Source organism: Ursus americanus, chromosome 8 (assembly GCF_024610735.1).
Source record: "Ursus americanus isolate L20-20 chromosome 8, mUrsAme1.1.p, whole genome shotgun sequence".
NCBI lineage: Eukaryota > Metazoa > Chordata > Mammalia > Carnivora > Ursidae > Ursus > Ursus americanus.
Genome location: NC_142134.1, coordinates 46,121,206 through 46,145,997, shown reverse-complemented (window position 1 = coordinate 46,145,997; position 24,792 = coordinate 46,121,206). Strand labels below are relative to the sequence as shown.

The 24,792-nt window shown below is 37.0% G+C and overlaps 1 protein-coding gene and 1 long non-coding RNA gene across 4 annotated transcripts in view; one reads left to right on the top strand and one right to left on the bottom strand.

The window, feature by feature from the left end:
• Positions 1-17,971, top strand: part of LOC148109579 (gamma-aminobutyric acid receptor subunit beta-1-like) — a 121,763-nt gene extending 103,792 nt beyond the window's left edge. Inside the window, exon 4 of the mRNA XM_087864159.1 lies at positions 17,584-17,971. Within this exon, the coding sequence (XP_087720285.1) occupies positions 17,584-17,808 (225 nt within the window). The 3' untranslated portion in view covers positions 17,809-17,971. The remainder of the gene's footprint in view (positions 1-17,583) is intronic.
• Positions 17,972-18,082: 111 nt separating this feature from the next.
• LOC123804027 (uncharacterized) overlaps positions 18,083-24,792 on the bottom strand; it is a 146,427-nt gene continuing 139,717 nt past the window's right edge. The window contains exons 16-17 of one of the 3 annotated variants that reach the window (XR_015725490.1): positions 19,204-22,842; positions 18,083-19,041 (exon numbers count right to left, since the gene is read on the bottom strand). This is a non-coding gene — a long non-coding RNA (uncharacterized LOC123804027). Of the gene's footprint in view, positions 22,843-24,792 lie in introns of all 3 variants that reach the window. The other 2 variants (XR_015725492.1, XR_015725489.1) reach the window with 2 other exon arrangements.

Below are 24,792 nucleotides of genomic sequence, written 5' to 3'. Positions count from 1 at the left end.
CAAAACAGACTTTTCTTAGAGCAAAATTAAATATGCATATTAGTGAGGTTAAAGACTTCATCAATAAAGAAGCATAATGTAGAGATTTCGGGGGCACGTGGGTGGCTCAGTCGATTGAGCATCTGCCTTCTGCTGGGGTCATGATCCCAGGGTCTTGGGATCGAGCCCTGCATCGGGCTCCCTGCTCCGCTGGGAAGCCTGCTTCTTCCTCTCCCACTCCCCATGCTTGTGTTCCCTCTCTCACTGTCTCTCTCTGTCAAATAAATAAGATCTTTAAAAAATAAAAAATAAAATAAGATTGATTTCAGCATTATATACTGCTCTTCAAAAAATTGTATTCAGTGTCACCAAGAAATCACCCTTACTACTATTTGATCAATGTATTGATGGTTGCAAATGTCCAAGATTATTAATGAATACCTATTACGTTCTGGATGTTGTACATGACATGGGGGAAAAAAACCCAGCATAAACACTGCCTTCCTGAAAGACAGAGTCCAGGAAGGGATATATACACGTAGCTAGTTAAATGCAATGTGGTACAGTGAGTTTAGTACTAAGGCATAGGACTAGCATAGAGGAGGGAGAAAGTAACTTTCCAGTGCCTAGCGTGGAGTGCTTGGCACAGAGTAACTACTCAAAAAATTGCTAGTATGTGAATAAGTGATTGCCTTGGGATAAGTTTCAAACAGTAGACATTTCCAAATCAAAAATGTTGACATCCTAAAGTAGGCATTTCAGGATATAAAGAGAATAGATAGGTTCCTCTTATTTGAGTTGATGATACATGGAGGAGTCTGTAAGAACTGACAATAGTCTTAGCACCCACACAGCTGGCCTTCCCTAGGAAATAGGACCTGCCTCAACATCGAGGATTAGCTCTAGAGACTCTCAGCAATAACATTCAGGGGGTCCTTTGCTTTATCTTTAAACACTTCCAGTTCCCCTGTTTTCCCCAGCAACTCATGCTAAACTCCTCTTTTTGCTACACACTGCTTCCTTTCAGTGTGTCTTTGTTTCTACTCCATGCTATTAACTGTGTCCTTGTGTGTGTGTATTACCTTCAAATTCAAGAGAATCTCTATCGAGTATAGAGCATACATAAGGTGCAGAATGAATATTCAGGTCAATTTGTAACCCACTGTCTAGTCTATATAAGTACTTTCTTTGCATCAGAGTGTTGTGGCTAGCCTGGGAAGGTTATTTGACAAAAGTATGGCCAGGTATGTAAAAGAAATAATAGCTGTAGACTTGGTGCAGTCTCAGCAGACTATTTCATGTATAACAATCACAAAGGAGATGCCCAATGGTATCATGAGAACAATTGAAATACAGCAACCTCTTGAAGTCTCTCTGAGTTATACTTGCATTAGTAGTAACTACCATTTATTGAATACACAATTCTATACAAAGTACTTTACTAAGACTTCTTATTATATTATCTCAACAAATTCCTGTATAATGATGAGGAAACTGGACCTTAGAAGGGTAAAATGACTTGGTAACAGAGCTAGTAAATAACAAGAATGAGGTTAAATTCAGATCTCTTTTACTTTAAAACCTATGCTCTGACCATGATACCACATGACTACAGTTTCTAAAAGTGCAGCTCAGCAATGGATTTTAGAGAAACCATCATAGCCAACAGCACACCATGCTTAATTCAGAAGTGGGTTACTCATAAGCACCATATTACAAGGAAGACCAGCCTAGGTGTAATATGAGCACTGTATTGTACCATCAACAACCAGGATCCAAAGATCTTCAGTTGACTGTTTTCCTGAGCCATGGTAAAAAGATTTTATTCAGTTCATGTCAACATATTTAAGTCTAGTGAAAATTTATTGTTGTCTATATGCTAAATATCGAGAGCACACAAAGATGAATAAGGCATGGGCCACAACCTCAAAAGCACACAGTGAGGAGACAGGAAGATGAATAGCTACTTCATGACCATAGTAAGTAGAATGTGTAAATGCGTAATAGAGACATTAAGAAAGTAACAAAGGGCAGAGTAGGGGGACGATTAATTTGACGTGGTGTGGGGATTGGGAAAATCTTTGACCGTGTAGGTAAGTATGATTTTTATTTCAAGAAGTGAAAAAAGGGTAACCAAAGACCGAAGTATGGGAAAATACAAGAATGTTAAGGAAATAATGACTAGCTCTTTGTGTCTGCAGCAGGATATGCCTGAGTAGGCAGGTAGTCAAGAAGGAAAGGATGTTGGAAAAGTATATTGAGAGAGATTATTGAGAACCTTACTTGTCAAAAAAAAAGTCTGGACGTCTCTGTTTGAAGGTATAGCAACTGTAAGCAATTTTATTCTGTCAAATAGATTGTTCCTGGAATATAAATCAGAAAACCACACCAATGTTGCCCAGAGTGACTACGCTCTAAACGAAAGCATCATTTACATTCATGCACAGTTGCAGTGTGGCAAGCCTGCAAATATTTTCAACCACTCTCTTGAAAATTGGGACTTATGATTGCTGTCCAGAGTGTCCTCTTCAAATATTTCAAATATGAAGGACACCGATTACACACATATGTGCACACATTTATACCCAGGAAAGGGGGGAGAGAAAGAGATTGATTGTGCTATGAGCACAGGAAGGATTTTTATGGACTTGTCTTTCATCTTGTGGAAGAAAGGAGCATGACGTAGCAGGTCTATTTATAGAGCTCTAAAAATGATTTCTAGTCAGGTAATCTTGCAAAATCAGGGAATGCATATATAACATAATGAATATTTAAATGTAGTAGGAACTTCAGATCCTCCTGAAACTAAGGTATTTCTGCGGCAACATTAGAAGAGGATGGACTCCAGAGGGATGAGAATTGTTACCATGGCAACTCTCAGGCTGACTCATTCATAGATAACTCCTTAAACTTGTGACATGAGAGAAATCGCTTGAGGATTTTTAACACCGTACCAAAATACACATTGCTCCATGCAGATGAAAAAATACATCAGCATAGTTTTTTTTTTTTTTTCTTCCTAAGGCTCTCTGTGACATTTTTATACAAGACCTCCCTTGTCCTTCAGTCTCTTCCATATTCAGGATGGGGAAATGTCTACAGATGAGGTATGAAGACTTGGAAAGAACTCAAGCTGTTCTTCAAAAATAAAATCTGCATTATGTTTGCAGATATTACTTTAGTGGCCATACTACTTGCTGATCCTTTATTTCCACTCACATCTGAGCTAGGTTTTCAATTTTCGGTACATGCTTTAAAAACAAATATGTTAATCTAGAAGTAATGAATTAGAAGGATAGGAAAATACACAGTACATGAAAGTAAAGATAATAGGACACTCTCTCTTTTACTCTTTCTCTCTCTCTCTCCCTTTTCCTCTTTTGTTATTCAAGAAAATGTGTTTCTTGTAGAGCAACACTAAGAGAAGTTTCTAGGCTTAACATTCCTTTTGCTTCAGAAAGAGAACACAGAAGGAAATGGATAAAATAGGGAATAATATTATAAATGGAGGCAGGAACAGATTTTATAGGACTAATGAAAGCATAGATGTGATTCACTGAGGATTTTGAAGAACTCTTTGGGAATACCCAGGTCACCATTTCTCAAATTATGATCTGAGAGTTAATAGCATAATAATGTCCTTGGAAACATGCATCCAAAATTGTAAATTTCAGGATTGTGCTCCTTAGAATCACATTCAGTAGTCCAACTAGTCCTGATATTAATTACATACACTGAATGTGAGAATCATTGATCTAGCCAATTTTACTAGATGAAGTTGATTACTGTCTGGAAATTTGATTTGCCAAAGATTATCCATAGCTCTAAAACCTATTTCTCCAGATCCTTAGGTTCATTCTCATTAGCAAACCAAGTTCCCATGTGAATTTTTTAAAGATAATATATCTAGAAAAATTCTATGACAATGTAGAGCTTAGAATATGACTAAATTAATACCTGTTAAATATGCTTAAAAGGAATGTGTTGGAGTGTGACTCCACAATGTAATTAGAAATTTGATTGGCCTGGTGGTAAATTATTCAAGGCGATTTCTTTTTCTGGGCCGCCTTTGCTGCTGAGGGCTAACTTTAAAACATACACCTCCCTTAGGGGGTGGATAAGGCACACTAAAAATAAACAAAATAATATAGTTTAAAAAGTGAGTCTTATTTGTCCTTGGCATCTTCTGCTTTACATAAGAAAACAGTTTTCTCAGCTAAATATTGGAATTTTGTTAACATGGGTTTGGGGGTTTATCAATAGATTTGATATTTAGACTATTCATAGTCTCTAATACCACATCTCTTCCTTTGAGTGATGATGGATCAATTGCCCTGCATTCACACACTGAAAGAGCATCTTGGCTATCAGCCAGTGGAAAAGAAAGACTGATATATACCAAGCTTCTGTCCTACGCCCATGTCTTGCCTCTATCTGTAAATTCAGTTTGATAATCTCATTTAATCCTATAACCATAGAGTTGATGAGGACTCATTAATCTGTGCCCCTGATATCTATCTGCTGCCTTGTTATCAGCCACAATACTTAAAGCTCCACTTCAAGCTCTTTGAGTTGATATCCAGCACAAATACATCAACTTTTCCCTAAATTATGGTACTCCTCTAGTACTTGCCTTATTTTCTTAATTTCTCATATTCACAGCAGCCAATGTAAGTCCATTCTCTGTCTTTCAGTGTTTTGTCTCTACTCCTCTCTTCATGCTACTCCTACTCCCAGGCCCCCCATGCAGAGGCCTACAATATTTCACCTCTGCTACAATTTTAACAGGGCTATCTGCCTCTGGATTTACCCCTCCTCTAAACCATTTATTGGTTCATTCAACAAAAAGTTGTTGGACACCCCCTAGACTGCAGACCCTATCCTCAGCACAGGGAATAGCAAGATAGATATGTCCTCATGGAGCTCACAGTCCAGTGGAGGAAATAGAAGAGCACCCAGGCAGTTTTCCTTGCAGAGAAATGCAGGCTATGAAGAGAAGGTCCTGGGCAGGGGGAGCGATAGGAGAGACGAAACCCAGACTTTCTGGATTCTGACTGAGATAAAAAGATGCAGTTTGTCTTCCAGTCTGAGGCCTGTATCAGTAGCGGCGGCCAGGGGCAAGAGAAAGAAGAATGAGTGTTTTGGTCAAGAGGACTTCACAGCAAGAGAAAGTACCGTGTGTTTGAGGAACTGAGAGAAGACCAGCACGGCTGGATGATAGAGTGGGAAAGGAATCAAGAAGTGCAACTAAAGAGATAGGAACCAAGGAAGAGCATTGTTTGCCCTTAGGCAATTTGTATTTTTGTCTTCATAACATTGAGGGGCCATCAAACTTTAACCTTGGGAGCAATATAATCATAATTGCAATTTTAAAAAATTGAAATACCACTTTACCTGCCATTATCAAATTCATTAAGGAAGAACAAGATGAAAAGCAGAGGACTAGTTAGGAGCCTCTTGCAGTTAATCAGGTAAGAAATGAAAAAGGGCAAAGTAGATCATAGCAGCCAAACGGAATAAAGAGATATTTTTATGAAATAGAAATGCCAGGTTTTATTGACTTATTTAGTATGGGATGAGATTGAGAAAAGATTCAAGAAAGATTTCTAGTTTCTGATTTGATCAACAGGGTGAATGATTGTTGAGAATCATCCCCCCTGAGAATGGGGGTGGAGATGCAAGACCAGATTTAAGTGTGGGTGGGCATGATTCTGTTTGGGGCATTCTATCATCTTGGTGATAGAGGCATAGAAATAGAGCATAGTAGCCCCTACGCTCAACAAATGTATGTTCCCTCTCTTCTCCTAGAGTATTACCATGCATGCACAATCTAAATTAAGAGATACTTAACCTCTAGGCACTTGCCATGTTTGCTTTTCATCTTACTGTTACTTAGAAATAATTGCCAGTAAGGAAAATGTAGTTGCTACCATAGCTAATGATTAAGAAGGCTTTTACTTGGAAGTAGTAAAATTTGGCAGGCTTTTGAATGTGAAAACCATCCTACCAAAAGAAAATTGTTCTACTTCCTATACTCCTTGAGGATTATTATAGAACAAAAATATTGTCTTTCTCTGAGCTAACATCTGAAGAATCATCCAGGGCAGTGATGAACAATTGATTGTATTGAGCATTCCGTGGATCTGTCAACGGCACAAAGATAAGAGCATGGCGGTGGTGTTCATTATCAGGAACAGCTGATGAAGGCAAGGTCATGGATAAAACATCAGAGAGGACTGAAAAGTCTACATTAGAACTGACTGTTAATGATTAATCGGCATCCATAAAAAAGCAAATCAGAAGTCAGCTTTGGGCAAGAGATAAAAGCCAGGTCCTAGGAGAAAAACCTTTTGTGCTTATGATACATACTTAGCCATTGCTTGTTATAGAGTGGAAAGAACTAGGAGCTTAAAGTCAGACAGATGTGGGTTCAAATCACAACTCTCATGTTTCTGAGCAGAATCACTTTGCGCATCTCTTAAACTGAGAGCCTCATTTATAAAAAGGGAATATTAATTCCAGTTTCATAAAGATGTGAGGTTTAAACAATATATAGAAAGCACCTACTAAAGTACTGGTTAAACATTCAGTAATAGGCAATTCATTAAGTATTTAGAGGGGGGAAATTGATAACTTAGCTAAAGAGAATGAAAATATATATTAGGCATTGCTTTGTCCTGTGACATGCTTTAAGCTACTTGGTTTTCCTTATTTATTCAACTATAGTTTTTATAGTTTTTTTAGGACTATTACATACAGTATTTTAATTCATTATTCCAGCCGACTTGTTGATAGTTTTTCTGCCCATCCTATAGCTAAGGAGATTGAATTTCAAATTTGCCCTAAGATCATAGGACTAGTGAGAAATAAATCCTTAACTCGATTCCAATGGTCCTAGTTGTATTTTTGCCAAAGACTTAGTTGATGGATCAATTTGTTAGCATGGAGGTTTCATTCCAAGTTGGGTGCAGTCTATATCCTTAATGCAAGTCTATTTAGATATGCATGTTTGGTATGACTGACAACTGAGAAATTATATCAGAGGACTATCAAGTTTATCAGAATTATTAGCCTCAGAATTCACAAACCACTTTTCCTATACTGCCAAAGAAATTCCTAGAGCTTAGAGGTTTTGTTTTGTTTTGTTTTTCTCATTAAATGGTATAACATTGCCAGGGTCCTTCTCTGCAGCAGTGTCTGCCAAGTCACTTTTTAGCCAGATCCGGTCAAAGACCGACAGGAGTTTGAACAGATGCTCCATGAGTTTGAGCCACTGGAGATGGCCAGTATGGAGATTGATGTAGCTTTTTGGTTCTATAAACTTGACTTTAAGGCCTTACTTAGTTAATGCTTTTTATAAATTTGAATTTAGTTCAATATTTAAAAAATTATAGTACTAAAGGAGCAGTCTGTAGTTTTACTTTATTTTTTTATTATGTTCAGTTAGCCAACATATAGTATATCATTAGCCTATAGTTTTATTTTTATTTACTTTAGCAAGTTGTCATTTTAAGCTCCAGAGCATAGCATCAGACAAGGCAAAAGGGTCTGAAACACCAGTACTTGTGATACATCTATCCATCAAAAAGAGAGATTTATTGCAGTATTATTTTTTGTTGTAAAAAAAAAACCCTGAAATAACCTCAATAACCATTAATAAAATAATGATTAATTTCTATATTATAGTACACTGTATATCCACTAAATGAAATGAGTTATATCTCTACCCCTCGATTTGGAGGAATTTCTGTGCTGTCATTAAGAAAAGAGGGATCCAGGGTACCTGGGTGGCTCAGTCGATTAAGCATCTGCCTTCCACTCAGGTCATGATCTTGGGGTCCTGAGATCAAGCCCAGAGTCAGGCTCCCTGCAAGCCAGTTTCTCTCTCTCCTCCCTGCTCATGCACTCTCTCACTACCTCTCTCTCTCAAAAAAATAAATTAAATCTTAAATAAAAAAGAAAAGAGAGTTCATAGAAGTGAATAATATAATGCTATTTTTTAAATGATAAAAGTCCCATCTATATGTATAACATTCCTAGATAATTGTATGAGTATAAGCAAACATATAAGGCTGCCCACCAAGTTACCAGTTGGTTAGTGAAACAAAGTAGGATGGAGGAAGAGATCTTGATAAACAATGAACAAATAGATGACAAATTAATAAATAAATAGCTGTGGAGAAAAGGTACTAATTTTCATGACAAAAAGAATATAGAATGATCTTATTTTTTTAAAGCAAATAGAAAAAGTAGCCACCAAATTGTTGATAGTGATTGTCTGAATGTAAAATTAAAACTAAACAAAGCAAGATGGTACAGGAAAGAGAGGTTGGAGTAAGAGAGCAAACATGATTAAGTTGACATTTGGACACTCTAATTTGGCTATCCATTCTCTTTTGAGAGTTCCCCAGGGACTCCCCAGAGACCATTACCCGTCGTCTCTTTAGGATGATAATTTGATGGATAATTTGATGGAAATCCATCTTCCTGTTAAAAAGTCTGAAAATAAAGCTCCTGGGAATTTCCAAGGGATTTCTTCGTGGAAGGGTAAGTGACAGCTCTAAGAGATATTAGAAATATTTGGCTCTTGGGAGAGATATCGCTGTATCCCATAACAATTCCTCCTTTCCGCCCTATTAATTTTAAGTTAAGAGTTTCTAAGATCTCATTCTCCTCCAACAAAACATAATAGAATCTTACTATTGACTGCTCCCTTTTAAGCTCTGTTCACATTACAAGATCACAATTCACAAGAGAAGACTGCCTTCCTGGGCTAGAAAATGATCGCAAAATTTTTTCCATTTCTTCTAAGTAGTATGTGTTTTGATAGAATCTTGGTTTTCTGAATCTCATATTTTTTCCCAACTTAGATCAGTCCATAGCTTAATTTTCTAGAATCGCCATGCATATCACGTAATGGTTACCATTCTGGTCATATATTCATACTTAACTCAGGATGGTCAGCCAAAACTACCACATTCTGAATGTTCCACTAGATCCTCCATGCATCTGATTTTATTTCTGCTCTTACTTAAATATTAGAGGAAATGAAACACTAATTTTCTAGGAGTCTCTGGAACTAAGGAACTTTAAAAAAACTTAGTGTGTCATACATATGTAATTAGTTATGTGGTTTTAAACATCAGTAATGTTTATAAATTACTCTCTTGATGAATTAATCACCAAACTTATATTTTACCAATAACTTTGAATATTGACTCATTTATAAATGAGATCAAAAGTTGCACTGAATATCACACTCCATTTTTAAAGCTTTGGCACAACCTTATACTTCCAAAATTAACAAGTTATTAGTGAAACTATCAATGAAATTTCATTTGATGTATTTCAAATGTCTATTAGTATTTTGTAGAGAGTCACTGTTAATTCATTCCTAAAGAGCAAATTTGTTTTAAACTCCATATGCTCTTCTCATTTCCCAGAAATTTATCAGTTACCTATGTTAGTGGGGATTATAAACCCATTAATCTTGATTAGTTAGAGAAAAAAATCTGGATTAGTAATTATTTTAATTAACTGAAAGTCCCCCATATATATTATCTAAGGATGATAAGTTTTTCAGAAAACTGGAATGTAATGAGATGAATTTGCCATAACATACTTAGTGCTTATATCCAGTGCTACAAACACACAGCTCTACTTAATTTACATTCAGCTAACATACTGGAGCACATGCTATCCGCCGCACACTATGCTAGGACCTAAAAATTAAAAATAAAATAAAATAAAAAATCCTATGTCCTTGGGGAGCTCAAAATCTGTGGGACTGGGAAATAATTGCAAGTACTACAATTAAAGTAGGAGCAGAGTTGTGGGAGCTCAAAGGAGTGAGTGACTAATTGCAGAATTAAATTTCCCAGGGGTTCTATCTTCTCACCTTACACTGTCTCCATGGCGAGCCAATTCATTCCCACGACTTCATCTATTACTCGTGACTCACATGGCTTTGTTTCCCTCTAAGCCCTGTCTTCCCATATTCTGGCCCATAACTACTTACTTGGCACCTCTATGTGCAAATGCCACCGACACCCACAACACAAATCAGCCCAAAATACATTAGTCATCCTCAGCCCCAAATCTTCAATTCTTATTGTTATCTACTCACTTATGTCAGAAACCCAGGGGTCATCCCTGATGCTCTCTTCTAACATCACTGCTTCACATGTTTTTCCTCTTCTCCACCTCCCCTTCAGTGCTGTGTTAAGTCAACTCTGACTTAGCTCTCTATTCCCTAGGTTAATGCCAGAGCTTGTTAAACTGATATCCTCCTACTCAGTAAGCTTGTCTCCTTGAGTAGGCAGCTGCCAATGAAAACAAAGTGGAACTATTCCGAGTTCTCTGAGTATTTGAAGTGGAGGGAATTTGGTGCAGAGAGCTGGTTACACAGGTAATGGGAGAACTGGGAAGACTACAGAGTAAGCAGAGTGACTTGGGACTAGGCAGTGCTGAGTCGCCCCCACTGACCTGTGAGTTCCTTGAGGCAGGCAGGAAGAATGTATTATTTCACTTTTTCTCCTCAGCAACTGGCATAATACAATTCTTTAAATATAGTAAACAGCCATGAAATGTTGACGCGATGGATCAGTCATTCTAATAACCTAAGATCTTTTTGACCCAGAAGTTTCTAGAAAATTGTCCTCACTTCAGGTCCAACATTTCAATATATCTTACCAGGGAAACAACTCTAATTATTTGAGCTTCTGATTATTTAGATTTTAGAACATAAGACATTTAAACTGTCACTGTATGCAACATTAATTTTATCATATCCATTTTAAGAAATTGGATATTTTTGTATAAAAAAATGCTTTTATATTTTTAAAGACAATAAATCTTTATAGCTTCTACAGTAGGTATGAGATTACAAATCCTGCAATTCTTTTTTTTTTTTTTTAAGATTTTATTTATTTATTCGACAGAGATAGAGGCAGCCAGCGAGAGAGGGAACACAAGCAGGGGGAGTGGGAGAGGAAGAAGGAGGCTCATAGCGGAGGAGCCTGATGTGGGGCTCGATCCCATAACGCCGGGATCACACCCTGAGCCGAAGGCAGACACTTAACCGCTGTGCCACCCAGGCGCCCGAAATCCTGCAATTCTTATATTGTACAGTCTGTCTCAAACAGTGGTGGTGTCATGCAGTTCATTGCATCAGAACCTAAGTGCTTTCCCCAGGTGTACCCATGTCACATATGTGTTCATGTATCACAGTGTGCCCATGTAATCTTCTGAGGTGCCTCTGTTTTGGTATAGGCCCATAACTCTCACTGTTTCTGTTCTCCCATGACGTTGATCAATTCCAGAATTGTTCAGAACAGAATGCAAAAAGTCTGACTACACAGATGAATAAACCAAATGGGGCTATTTAGGATGAGACAAAGGTAAAGAAGACTATGTTCTTTGAGGCATAGCATGAGGCTACAGTGAGCGAAAAAAAAATAATGAATTGGCTTTGGAAACAACGAGAATGCATGTATTTTATTCATTCATTTGTTTATTTAATTTACATTCAATTAATTAACATATAATGTATTATTTGTTTTATTAATGTATTATTTGTATTATTATCTGTGATTCATCAGTCTTATATAACACCCAGTACTCATTACAACACATACCCTCACCAATGTTGATCACCCAGTTACCCCATTCCCCCAACCCCTCTCCCCTCCAGCAACCCTCAGTTTGTTTCCTAAGATTAAGAATGCGTGTATTTTAAAGATATTGTAACAAAACATGGCCAAGGAGTAAGCACAACAAACATATATTAATAGTTAACATAAGAATAGATGATGTTAAGATAAAAGATTAGGAATTAACAGCAAATCTGGAGATACAATGATGAATTTCCATTGCAGAATGTACTTAACGGTGACACTGATACAAAAACATTCATTTAAACAGGAGGTTGCATTAGAAACAGATGTTGTGTGGTTCATTTCAATTACAACTTAAATTGGTTTATTTATCAGTCCATTTTCCACTAAACTTTGCATGAGATGTGTGGTTTTTTGTTTTTTGTTTTTTTCCCTCTCCTTATAAGCCATACTACTTATTGCCAGTATATACACTCATCTCCGGGTTACTTTTGTTCATAATTGTCATTGGGTTGGATAGGAAATTGTCTTGATAGAAGTAAAATACATTTCCCTTCTCTCTCTTTGCTCTTCTAGTTAATAAACAAAGCCAAACGTGTCTCCCTTTTGCTTTTCAGCCATTTAACATCTCTGGGTCTCAGGTTTCTCGTAATAGCTCCCTTTTTCCAAACAAGAAGTTGGGCCAGATGATTGCGGTTTTGTTGGGTTTCCTTAATACGTGCAATTTGTTCTTAATGGGATTCTGATATGGATATTGATCAGCATCATTATTATGGCTTTTTCTAGTCAGAGAACATAAAAATGAAAATAACTCAGCACAAAGAAAGAGGAATTTATTGTAATGACATGAAGAGGGCTCTTAGGAAGTGAAAGTATCAAACATGTCCACATGACCACACCTCAGTAGAACTAGAAATAGGAAGTAAAAGCCTTCCTGAACTTGGTCATTCATTCTCTAACGATGTCTGACTCTTCATCTTCTGGCTAGTTTTTGCATCTTTCTCCATTTTCTTTCTTTCTGTGCAGGCTGGCTTCCTCTTTTTATTCGCACTCTCTCCTCTCTCACAACCGCATAATAGCAATGCACCCTAGTTCTAGGTAATGACTTCTCATTTAGTTCTACAGCTCCTCTCTCAGATTCTTTATGCAAGACCTAATTTCTGGGAGAAGACTCCAATTGGTTCATATCATCTTTTTGAGCCAGGCACAGGTTTATTTCCTGCCTGTGGATCAGCTGCTTTTAAATCAGATATCTACTCTCTGTTCCCAAGGTGGGAGGAGGGCAGGATCATGAGATATAGAATGTGGCCTTGTTCAGTCAGCAGGGGCTGTCAGCAGGGCAGTTTCCTCACAGAAGGGACCCTAGATCTGGCAGGCAATGATGCACAGCTCTTCTACAATCAGCTCTTGGGGAAAACTAAACTGGCATGAATATTTTACAGGGAACAAGGCCTTGTGGTTGGAATGCTTCATAATGTTTATTCAAATTTATGAAAGATAAAATAAAAATGTGTGTAGGAGCACTGGTTCTTTAACACACACACACACACACACACACACACACACATTCCCTTTCTTAAGAATAGTTTGAAAAGAAGGGATCCTTCATATGATCTTTCTGAGTGGATGCAATATTACTGGATGTTAAAACAGTATTTTGTCTCTTTCCTAACAAGTTAGCCTGAGATGTGTGCTGATCTTAGAGGCAGCTCATAAAAGACTCACTTTTTCCAACCCACTATAAAGTCTCAGCTCGTTCTGGTAGGATGCATACCTCAATAAAACACATAATTCTTTTTCCCTATTCCAGTGCTAGATAATGGATTTTTATCACATGATTTCTTATGATAAAGTGGCAAATTATAAACCATCTAATGCCAGAATTCTCTAGCACAAAAGATTTGAGGAATACATTAAAAGTTTAGATAGACATGTTAATATACATATTTTTCATGATAAATAATGATAAAGATTTTGAAGTATTTTATTGATGCTGAAAGGAAAAGATATTTTCATCGAAGGCAGGTTTCTTAGCTTTGGCACTATTCACATTTTGAGCCAGGTGATTCTTTGTTGTGGGGGCTGTGCTGTGTAGTACGTTATGTTGGGAGGCATCCCTGGCCTCTACTCAGAAATGCCGGTAGCACACACCATTACTCCCAGTTGTGACAACCAAAACTGTCTCTAGACATTGCTAAATGTCCTCTGGGGGCAAAATTGTCCTGAGTTTAAAGCCACTGATTTAACATTTATTCTCCACAAGAATTTTTTTTATTTATTATAAATATTTTCTTATTCCCCTAACATTTTTAGATTTAAAAAATATGTCCTTTTGGAACGTAATCAAACACTACTGATTTGGTATCCTCTGTCTTGCTTTTCCTCAATGAATCAAACTCTCTCATGCCTGAATTAGCCTGACCAATTTCATTAGCAGACTCACCCCCGTTAATCCCATTAATTTGTGTCAGTGTCAGAGAATCCCCTATGGCCCATAGTTTCTAAATATGTCGCTCTTCCTCTCACAGAGTAACTTGCATACTTGAGAAAGCTGATTGAACAATTTTAAGTACACCTGGAATAAAAATGGTTTTAATGTTCTTGTTCAAAATATTGCCATTTTTAATTTCTTTCTGAAAAATTTTCCATCCTTCCTTGAGTGCTTACACTTTGGACTAATGAAGAACTAATAGAAAATCTGTTGTATGAGACAACAAAATGCAGCAATTTTAAGCCTTTCTTTTCCATCTAAAAATGTAATATACCAAAATGAGTCATAGACTTTATTACAGTCGGATGTCACTGTTAGTATTTCTATTAAGATGCAGCTAGAATAATTTATTTGGAATGCAGTAAGTAGTTTCTGAGACATGTGAATAGTAAATTCTCTCAGAGAGAATTTGCCTATCTCACAAGATTGTGAGAACAAAATGTGATAATAGATATGAAAAGCTATGAAAACCACAGAGCACAGGGCATTCTCCAGGAGAAAGAGATTATTGTTGTGCATGCACTATAATACACATAGTACAAAAGGAGATACAGCTGTATTTTAAGTCTTTCTATAATGTTCATCATTAGAAACATGATTATCATAATCTTCAAAAAGTTTTCATTAAGATTCTCAATCTCATATGTCCATATTTCCATTTGTCATGGAATCGGGTCATAGATTAGGATAACAATGCTAGAAATACATAAGAAAAGTTCTGAAGGGTACTTGGCCATATCACCCACTTCCAAATGTAACATACAAGCAGAAATACTTTTTCACTGAATTACTTCTTCTTGCAAATAGGGTAAATTACTGCTTTAATTTAGAATAATGATGTGATTTTTTTTAGTCAATATTTAGTGAAAACAGAGTGGGAGTGGTGTAGAGCAAAGATCTCACTGCATGTACAGTTCTCTCTCTATAGGAAACAAAACAGTTTCCAGAAAAGGAAGGCAAAAGGTCTACACCCATGCACACACATGCACCCATGCACACACACTTAATTAAATCTATACAGAGATTACTCATGTTTACGTTATTTTCTCCTTTTGACTCTCCATTGTTTACTTACCACAAGCTCATATTTTCATTATAGTATTTATTATGAGTATTGTCTTGACATTATAACCCTTTTACTTTACAAGAATAAGTTTTTCCCCACCACACGTTAAAACTCTGTTGAGGAAAATGTGGAATAAGGATTTAGCCCCATGTGATGAAATCTTTGTCCCACTTGTGAAGATCTGGAAGCTAATGACTACTGGGTGTGAATACCAAAACAATGTATTCCATTGCAGACTGTGTTCATCACCATGGCGAAGTTTACATTAACTTCTTTGGCTAGTTATTAATTTTCCTACATTGGCTGAGTTACAAATAAGAACTGGACACCAAGACTTGCAACTGATCACAGACAATTGCTTATTTTCATGTCAGTGGGGTCCTTCTTCCTACAAGGTTTTTTTTCATAAACATCTCTTTAAAAATAGAAATGCTTATGAAAATGAATATGCACACTCAAAGTAATTTGGGAGTATGATATTAATCTTTAAATAGCAACAATTTTGAAGGTAACATATTTGTTTAGCATGTTTCAGCTTCTGAAGAGGCTTTGCCATAATTTTCCCAAGTAACGTTCACAATAAGCAAGTAAATGCTATTGTTTTTATTTTAAAAATGGGGCATCCGAGACACAGAGGGTTAAGTTACTCATGGTTATGTAGCTCTTCATGTGGTAGATCTTAGAATCAAGGTATTTTGAAATCTAAGGCCCAGAATCTGCCCAATTCATTTTTCTTCCAAAAAGGTGTTAAGAAATTGGGGACAATGCAAATGAGAATAGTAGCACTTGAGAAGGGAATTGTATGTAACCCTGTGGATTTTCTTTTTTGTTAAATGAAGGTAAAGTGGAAGGAGCTTTTAGAACTTTAAGGTGTGTGTGATTAATAGTGAAGAGCTAATGAACAAGAAAGGATGGCTTTGAATTCTTGCAGGATGCCTTCTGAGTAAACAGTGTAAGTGTTCTTGAATGTAATGGTTAAAGGACACTGGAACTCATTATCCAGAATGAATATTGTCTTATATTCTGGGATTTTTCAGAAATGCTTATAGATCCATAAAGATTTCTTTTTTTTTTTTTTTTTAAAGATTTTATTTATTTGACAGAGAGAGAGACAGCCAGTGAGAGAGGGAACACAAGCAGGGGGAGTGGGAGAGGAAGAAGCAGGCTCCCAGGGGAGGAGCCTGATGTGGGGCTCGATCCCAGAATGCCAGGATCACGCCCTGAGCCGAAGGCAGACGCTTAACCGCTGTGCCACCCAGGCGCCCCAAGATTTCTAAATAAAGTACGGTTTGCCCAGATGTAAGGCATGATATGATTAGTGGTATATACAACAATGGCAGTACACAGACATTGTGCAGGAGTTATGCAGTGTTTTCGTAACCGTTGCTAAAGCATTCACAGTCACTACTGACAGATAAATATTCTTTAAAAGAAAAAGTGAACTTTCTGTTTTTATTACATTGGGACTCAACATCTTAAAAACTTTATGATTTTTATTGCTACTGTTTTTTAATGGACAATTATACTTTGTATTAATAGAGCTCTTTAAAAACAGACAACTAAAACTCTAAGATAATCATCATGGTTACTCTCTAGTAACTTGATCTATTTATGAGCCCAAAGCTTCCTGTCTCTCACTGCCAGGGGAAATTTGGGCCAGGAAAAAAAAAAAAGTGCAAAGGGATGTCCTTAGTGTTACCTTTACAAGAGGTGAAGAAACAAACTCAAGTACAAACCCAGCTCTGAACTCAAACCAGTTCCTAAAACAAAGCAGGAATGAGATAAAAAAGAGAAATAGTTGAGCGGTTCTGCCACTGATTTCAGTTCTCAGGCCAAAAAAATATCTCCATCCAAAAGTGCTTTATAAACTACTTTTTAGTACCAGGAGACAGTTGTAATTTGCTAGAAAGATCCAGATAATGGTAATTGATGACCTTTATAAGGCAAACAGCAGTATTCAATCAAAAGGCATTTGCAATTTGGAAAACACCCTCTCCTTTTAAGTGCATCAATTTTTAGTTATTATTGAGCACATATGCCCCTCCAAAATAGTACCATGAATATAGTATTCAAAGGTAGAACTTTGTGAACATGGATCTCTCAGCACAACTTTCCTTTATGGCCTACCCCATGATCATTACCTTAACTTCAAACCTTAAAATTCAATTAAATGGATTTACCTTACATTGGAGTGAATGCTTTTGCATGCCTTCAAGTATTGCTCTGGTACTTCTAACCTGTTGGTTGCCCAATACTTGGAGGTGCAAATTTCTGTGTGTTCATGTGTAACTTCTTCAGGGACAGCAGGGCAGTGGATCTCTGGGAATATACAGTACCACATACTTTCATGACAAAAGGCCTTTGATGATGATGATGATGATGTTGATGATGATGATAAAATTTTTTGGTTTTTTGTTTCTTTTGTCTCACAGGATTATACACTTACCATGTATTTCCAGCAGTCTTGGAAAGACAAAAGGCTTTCTTATTCTGGAATCCCGCTAAACCTCACGTTAGACAACAGGGTAGCTGACCAACTGTGGGTGCCAGACACCTACTTTCTGAATGACAAGAAATCATTTGTGCATGGGGTTACAGTGAAAAATCGAATGATCCGACTGCATCCTGACGGAACAGTTCTCTACGGACTCCGGTAAGTCACTTTGTGTTGCATGGTTCACTGTTACTGTTGTTGTTCTTGTCGTTATGTTTTATTTTCTACTTTTGGGAATGGGCAGCGGGAAGAGAAGCAAGTAGGAGAATATATAGACACTTTCATCTCTGTAATAAAATTATATTAATAAGACCGGAAAATCTCTTCTGGAATCATTGGAGCTAAATATTGGCAACTTTTTTCATCAAAGGTAAGTGAATTATTTGCCCTGAACTTCCAATAATAAACAGAGTAATAAGAAAATGTATGTTTGCCAGATTTTATATATAACTTATTGTAGAAGTTTAATCTTTTTTTAGCTGATTGCTTGATTATCTCAGATCCACGCAGACTGAACTGAAATGTGTTCTAAATATTAGGTATAGCTACTTAATTATGAAAGAGAATTAGGAAACAATATCTTGAAGAAGTAGGAAAATATTTTATGGTGACTTTGAGAAGATTCATAGTGTTTTCATTCCCTTAAATCCCTCTTTTAGTGTTTGTATTTAGGTATATGACCCATATTGAATTAATTTTTGTATTTCATGTAAGTTAAGGATTGAGGTTCAATTTTTTTGCATATGAGTATCCAGTTATATAATTTACTGAAAGGATTCTTCTTCTCCCACCAGATTGTGTTGGTGCCTTTGACTGGATAAGTGAGGGTCTAGTTCTAGGCTCTACTCTGTTCCATTGGTCTATTTGTCTATCTACAAATGGTATCACATTATTTTAATTATAATAGCTGTATGGTAAATCATGAAATAGTGTAAATCCTCCAACTTTGTACTTATTGTTTAAGATTGCTATGGATAGTCTAGGCCTTGTGCTTCTTCCTATAACTTTTAGAATCAACTTGTTGATTTCTACCCAGAAAGTCTGCTGGAATTATAATTGAGATTGCATTGACTCTACAGATCAATTTGGGGAGAATGACTATCTTAAAATTATCTAATATTCTAATCCATGAATATGATATACCTTCATTTATTTAGGTTACCTTTAATTTATATCAAAATGTTTTGCACCTTAGTGGGTTTTATTTTGTTTATTTGGCTTTTTAAGAATCAAGTATAGGGGTGGGGTGGCGCAGTCGTTAGGCGTCTGCCTTCGGCTCAGGGTGTGATCCCAGCGTTCTGGGATTGAGCCCCACATCAGGCTCCTCTGCTGGAAGCCTGCTACTTCCTCTCCCACTCCCCCTGCTTGTGTTCGCTCTCTCGCTGGCTGTCTCTGTCTGTCAAATAAATAAATAAAATCTTAAAAAAAAAAAGAATCAAGTATAAAAGAGGTATCATATACTTGGAGTGGTCTATTATTAACCCTCATTTGGTTAAGGGTTTATTAAAAATTTTAGAGCTATCATTCAAATCAGCTTCCCATTTTACCAAAGAAATACCTGAATTGTGGTACATCATTGTAGGATATGTAGAGTGGTGGTTCTTCAACCTTTGTTTTCACCTTTCATGATCCCTTTGAGAAGCTGATGAGAGCCATATTCACAAACTCATACATGCCCCCAATTTTCCTATTATTTTAGAGTCTTCATAAGCCCTGTAAAATTCTTCACACACCATCCACACCAAGCTAAAACTCTAGATAAGGGATAAAATGCTACAATTAATTTCTGTATATTTATGAATACCCAAAAACAACATGCAAGTGAAAAATACTGCACTTTTTTTCTGCACAAATTCTGCACTAAAACTTCTGAACTTAACCCAGTGCTTGATTGTTTAATGGACAGATTTGGACTCTATTTGCATAGTAATATGTTAGTTGCAAAATAATATTTGTAATTTCTCCACTTTTTCAGTACCCCAAAAGCTTTCAATTCTAGTTTAAAATCTCTGATCTAAAAGCCTCTCAGAAAAATGGTAGAATAAACCAACAATGCCCTTGAGTATACTGATAGTTACTACTGACAAAATCTACTAATCCAAGATCAGTGGTGATCATTAATGGTGGTGCAAACACTGGAAATCAGTTGTAATTTTTGGTCACCTATGAAACTTCTATCAGATATAACCAAGGTGTAAAGGGACAAATTACTCTTCTAATGTATTCTGGAAGAATAATTCCATAACCCAACTTAGTAAGCTAATCAATTACATGTATAATCACTAATCGTGATTAGTAAAGAATGTATAAAATTGTTTTTGTTTAAAAGAAAGAAGAACCAGGTTTTCTATAGGCAAGAAAGTGAGTTGCATTCTCAGTTTACAGAGTCTCACTTCAGGTATTTCCCAATTATTGGTAGCCTCTATCAATGGGAATTGAGGGAAAGGAAGAAAAATATTTGAGAACCACGAAGTTGAACACACCTCACTGTAAACTGATAAAAGTGAGGCACAAAACAGGAAGGACCTCTTCTAAGGGCACAACAAAGTAATGGCAGAATTGGGACTAAAATCCAGGTATCCTGATTCCCATACATGTGGTTTTCCTACACCACTGCCTTTCAAACACACTTAGAAATCAACACTTCCTTCCAATTTGTACAGCATTGCTTTCTCCTCTTTGGAGCCACCCCAGGCTTGGAGCCCACAAACAGATCTCCCAAAGAAAAACACAAATCCTTCCTTTATTATGGGGACTCTGATCTCTTTTTGGCACTGGCATTCTCCATAAGAGCTTCACACCATTTCTGGTATTTCTCTTCCCTTGTCTTCTTCCCTACCTCTTACCTCATGGGTTTGGTTTGTTTTTCTTTTCCTAGAGGTTATGAACATGCTGGAGAAACCATAAGATTTAGCAAAGAAAGCATGACATCTGGAGTCAAAGGACCAAAAATAGGCTCAAACTCCAACATTTCTGATTGTTTGATCTTGAACAAGTTATACAAATTTACTGAGTCTTAGTTCTATCAGCTGCAATAATGTATTAATAACCCCTGATACATTATTGGGAAATTCTTATGACATAATGATTATATTACTACATGGTAAATTCTAAATTATATTTTTCTAAAGTCATTGTGCCTTATATAGCTTTATTAGGTGCTGGAAAAACTGCCCATAGAGGGTGATTTTCTAATTTCCAGGGGCGTCAGTGACCAGAACAGAGATACATTTGTCCAATTAAAAACAAAAACAAAAACATCCAGGGGCTCCTGGGTGGCAGCTCAGTCAGTTAAGCATCCAAGCCTTGGTTTAAGCTCAGATCATGATCTCAGGGTCTTGAGATCAAGCCCCACATCAGGCTCCGTGCTAAGTGGGGAGTCTGTTTGAGATTCTTTCCCCTCCCTCTCCCTCCCTCTGTGCCCTTACCCCTGCTCACATAATGCAGTCACTCACTCTCTCCCTCTCTCTCTAAAAAAAAAATAAGAAGAAACATTCATTGAGTGCCCAGTGTATGCCATATATTCACTATTCTGGCCCTGGAAATAATTCTTTGGAAGCCTGTTAGAAATTTGTCATTGTGGAAGAGGAGAACTCAGCAGTGACTGTGGGTCAGAAGACTTGTGGCTGAACTAAATTGTGCTCTTCAGTAAGCTATTTCCTCCTCTGGGCTTCAGATCCCTCAGTCTTAAAGGGAAGAGATTGCATAAAATTATCCCTAAATTCCCTTCCAAATATAGCTTCCATTGCTTCTATGATCCCATGTATTCAGGCATGTTTATTTTAATTCTTCTGATATAACATTTCCTAGACTTAGAAATGACAGTCTGCATTTTTTCTTTGTAATTGCCTTTTCAAGAATAACTGCCATATATTACTTCCTAAGCACATGTACTAGAAAATCCTTATCATATAACATATGTATTGGCATATTTATAGCTGTACTTATTTTAGACATGGATAATGAGGAGAATGAAATTCTTGCCTTATCCTTTTCCATAAGTCCAGCTAATAGTCATTATGAAATGAGACCATACACTAATGGGTTGTTTTTAGCATTGATGGGATCAGTGGGATTTTCTGGCTGTACCTGAAAGCCCCTTTAACCAGGTATTCCATAATCACAAGACCACATATCATTATACTAAATAAAAATGTTTCTGTATTCAAACTCATTATAAGATGCTAAAAAAATGTATATGAAGCCACGGGAATAGAATTAGTGGTTTTCTATTTTTGTGTACTATGTCAAATCAGACTTGACACACAAGGAATGCCACACAGTTGTGTTAACACTTTAAACTAACAGAATGGTGTCTGATAGGAGTCTAGTGCTTTTGGAGGAGCCAGACTGCTGTGCAACAGGCACTCAGCAAATAGAAGAGACTCCAGTCCTTATGCTTTTTGCACTCAGGTTACTTCTGCTGTGACAAAATGCATTACACCAAGGACCAGCGCCATGGTCACTATTACTTCCTCTTCCATGTTGCTCGAGATCTAAATAAAAGATGTCTGTCATGTGCTGTAAGATGTGGCAGGAGACCAGAACTTATGTCCGTGTCCCACGACTGCTCTACCCTGCTCCTTTCAAGGCATTTAATGGCATTTCTTTTCTTACTCAAAAGTGGAGACTAAGCAACCAAATTCCTCAGCGTCGTGCATCAAATCCCTAAACTTCTGCCTGTCCTCCCTTCAACTCTGAGGATGATTTCCTTCTCTTTCAAAGGCCCATCTCTCCACATAGGTATTTAATTTTATTGCTGCACACACTTTTCAGACTTTGCTCCCTTCTTTTAGCAAATATTCAGTTTTCCCTCGCCACTGGCTCCTTCCTGTTGGTTTTCTCCTCTAACACCAGCCCTCTCACATCTCACATCTTTGGTTTCCTCTGTTACCTCACCATTTACTCCTCAGTCTCCAAAACCGTGGCTCTACCCATGCTACTTTCCTGAAACAACTCGTTCCAAAATTACCAGCATTGTTGCTGGTTCTCAATCTGTACTCTTGAGTTCTCTGAATGATTTAAGAGTGCTGACTGACCTTGACTTCAGGATTTCCAAGACTTGGCGCAGCTTTTTCTTTATTGCTGTTCTTCTAGTTTTTTGCTCTTCCCTCACTGGTTCCTCTCTTGCCTCTAATGGTGAATTAGAGGGATTTCTTGAGGTTTGACCAACTCACTGATGTGACAGCTTCAATATCTAAAATCCCAAATTACTGAGTTCAGAAAAATATTTGTAATTGCTTTCTGAGCATCTGTATCTGGATGCCCACCCAGCCAGATCCTCCTGACATGACCCCTATTTCATATTATCTGTTTTTTTCTAAAACCAGGTTCTCCTCCTTATATATCTGCTAACAAGAATCATCATCCTCCAAGTCAATAGGAATAAACTTGTAAGCAGTTTTGACTCCACATCTCTTTTGTTCTGAGATCCAATCTATTGCTTCTGCTCTGCTCTATCTCAGCTATGTCCATTTCCAAACCATTTCCATCATCTAAATTAACATCCTCACTATCTGTCACTTCCTGGCCAATTTCCTATCTCAATTATTCTTGTTCTCATCACTGCCGTCTGATTCTTCCTACAGTGCATGTCAGATCATATCAGTCCTACAGGAAAAAAAAATGTCTCCACAGTCCCCATAAAATATCACATTTTCATTCTTCTGTCTGTAATCTGAAACCTTCTGTATGTCAACCAAAACAACTTTCCCGCATCATCACCCATTTCCTTCCTCTACAAAGCCTAAACTTTCATAAAACAACTTACCTGTTTCTCTAAACACATTCAGGGCATTTCAAACTCAAGTATGACCCAAATATATGACCCAAATAGATCATATTAATACTAAAAAACTATTTGCTATTTATCTGAAATTCATATTTAACTGGGCGTCCTGTACTTTATCTGGCAACCTTAGAGTCCTGCTGAAATGCTCTCGCTTCTCTGTCCCCAAACCCTCATTCCTCTTTCCTCAGTCTACCACTGTCTCCCATCTTACTGCTTTTTCTTAAAAACCTTTCTGAAATTCTACTTTCTCCATGAGGGCTTTCACAATCTTTTTAACCAGATAAAAACTCTCTCTGATTTGATACCTTACTTTGCTTTAATCTCATGTAGGCCCATGAGATTTGTAACACTCTTTTGATGTTATATCTTTCTGTGTCTTAGGGTTATTTTCCTGTGATATAAACAAGATTGTATATTTGCTGAAAATGTGAACTGTATTTCCTTAACCTTTGATCCCCTCTCTCAAACCAGATAAATGTTTGAAAAATTGAAATGAAAATTTGTAGGATGCAGTCACCTGACTCACAATCGTTGTCAGCTGCAACATTTCCTATATCTAAATGATGGCTCTTAACCAAAGAGCAATTATCACTATTAATGACCAGATGTGTTCTGCCTCTTGTCCAAACATGATCCAGCTGGCTGCAAACACTGATTCTCTCCAAGGCCTGACCCTGTGGATGCTGAAAGACGGTGTTTATCTTTCCTGAAAATGGCAGGCATGGAACAACTGAATTCTGGGGACATATTTAGTGGAATACTTAACCTTCTTAAAACTGCCCTTCCTTTTGCCCTTCTACCAAAGGTGGTAAGCTTGGGGCCAGGTGGTTTTGAGGAGCTATGTGAGAATGGGGAGTGGAATGAATAGTGAAAATTCACTTGGCCAAATACTGGCTCAGATTGGACCTTCTAAGTATGTTGAGTGTTACGTGGGCTTGTGTGCACATATCATAAGCACATACAGAATAAATAATAAATATCACAGCATTTAATATTGATGGCAATTATATCAAGGAATTTAGCCAATACCAAATTATATAAATAATTGAATCTATACTATGCATGAGGGCTATACTAATATCCAAGTACATAAATGTGCTAACCAATACTCAACTATATAAAGACTATGCTAAGTGTACTACCACTATTGTGATATTTGATCTTTACCATAACACTATGAATTATGTACTATTATTATGTTATTTACCAACACTAAGAGAATCTAATAGTAACTTTTCTGGCCTCATCATTTATTGTCAAGGTCAAACAGGTCAAATGGGTACACACTTTTCATTTGATTAATAAAATATCTAAAATCTCTTTTTACTCTAAATGTTCACTGTCCCTTTATTTCCC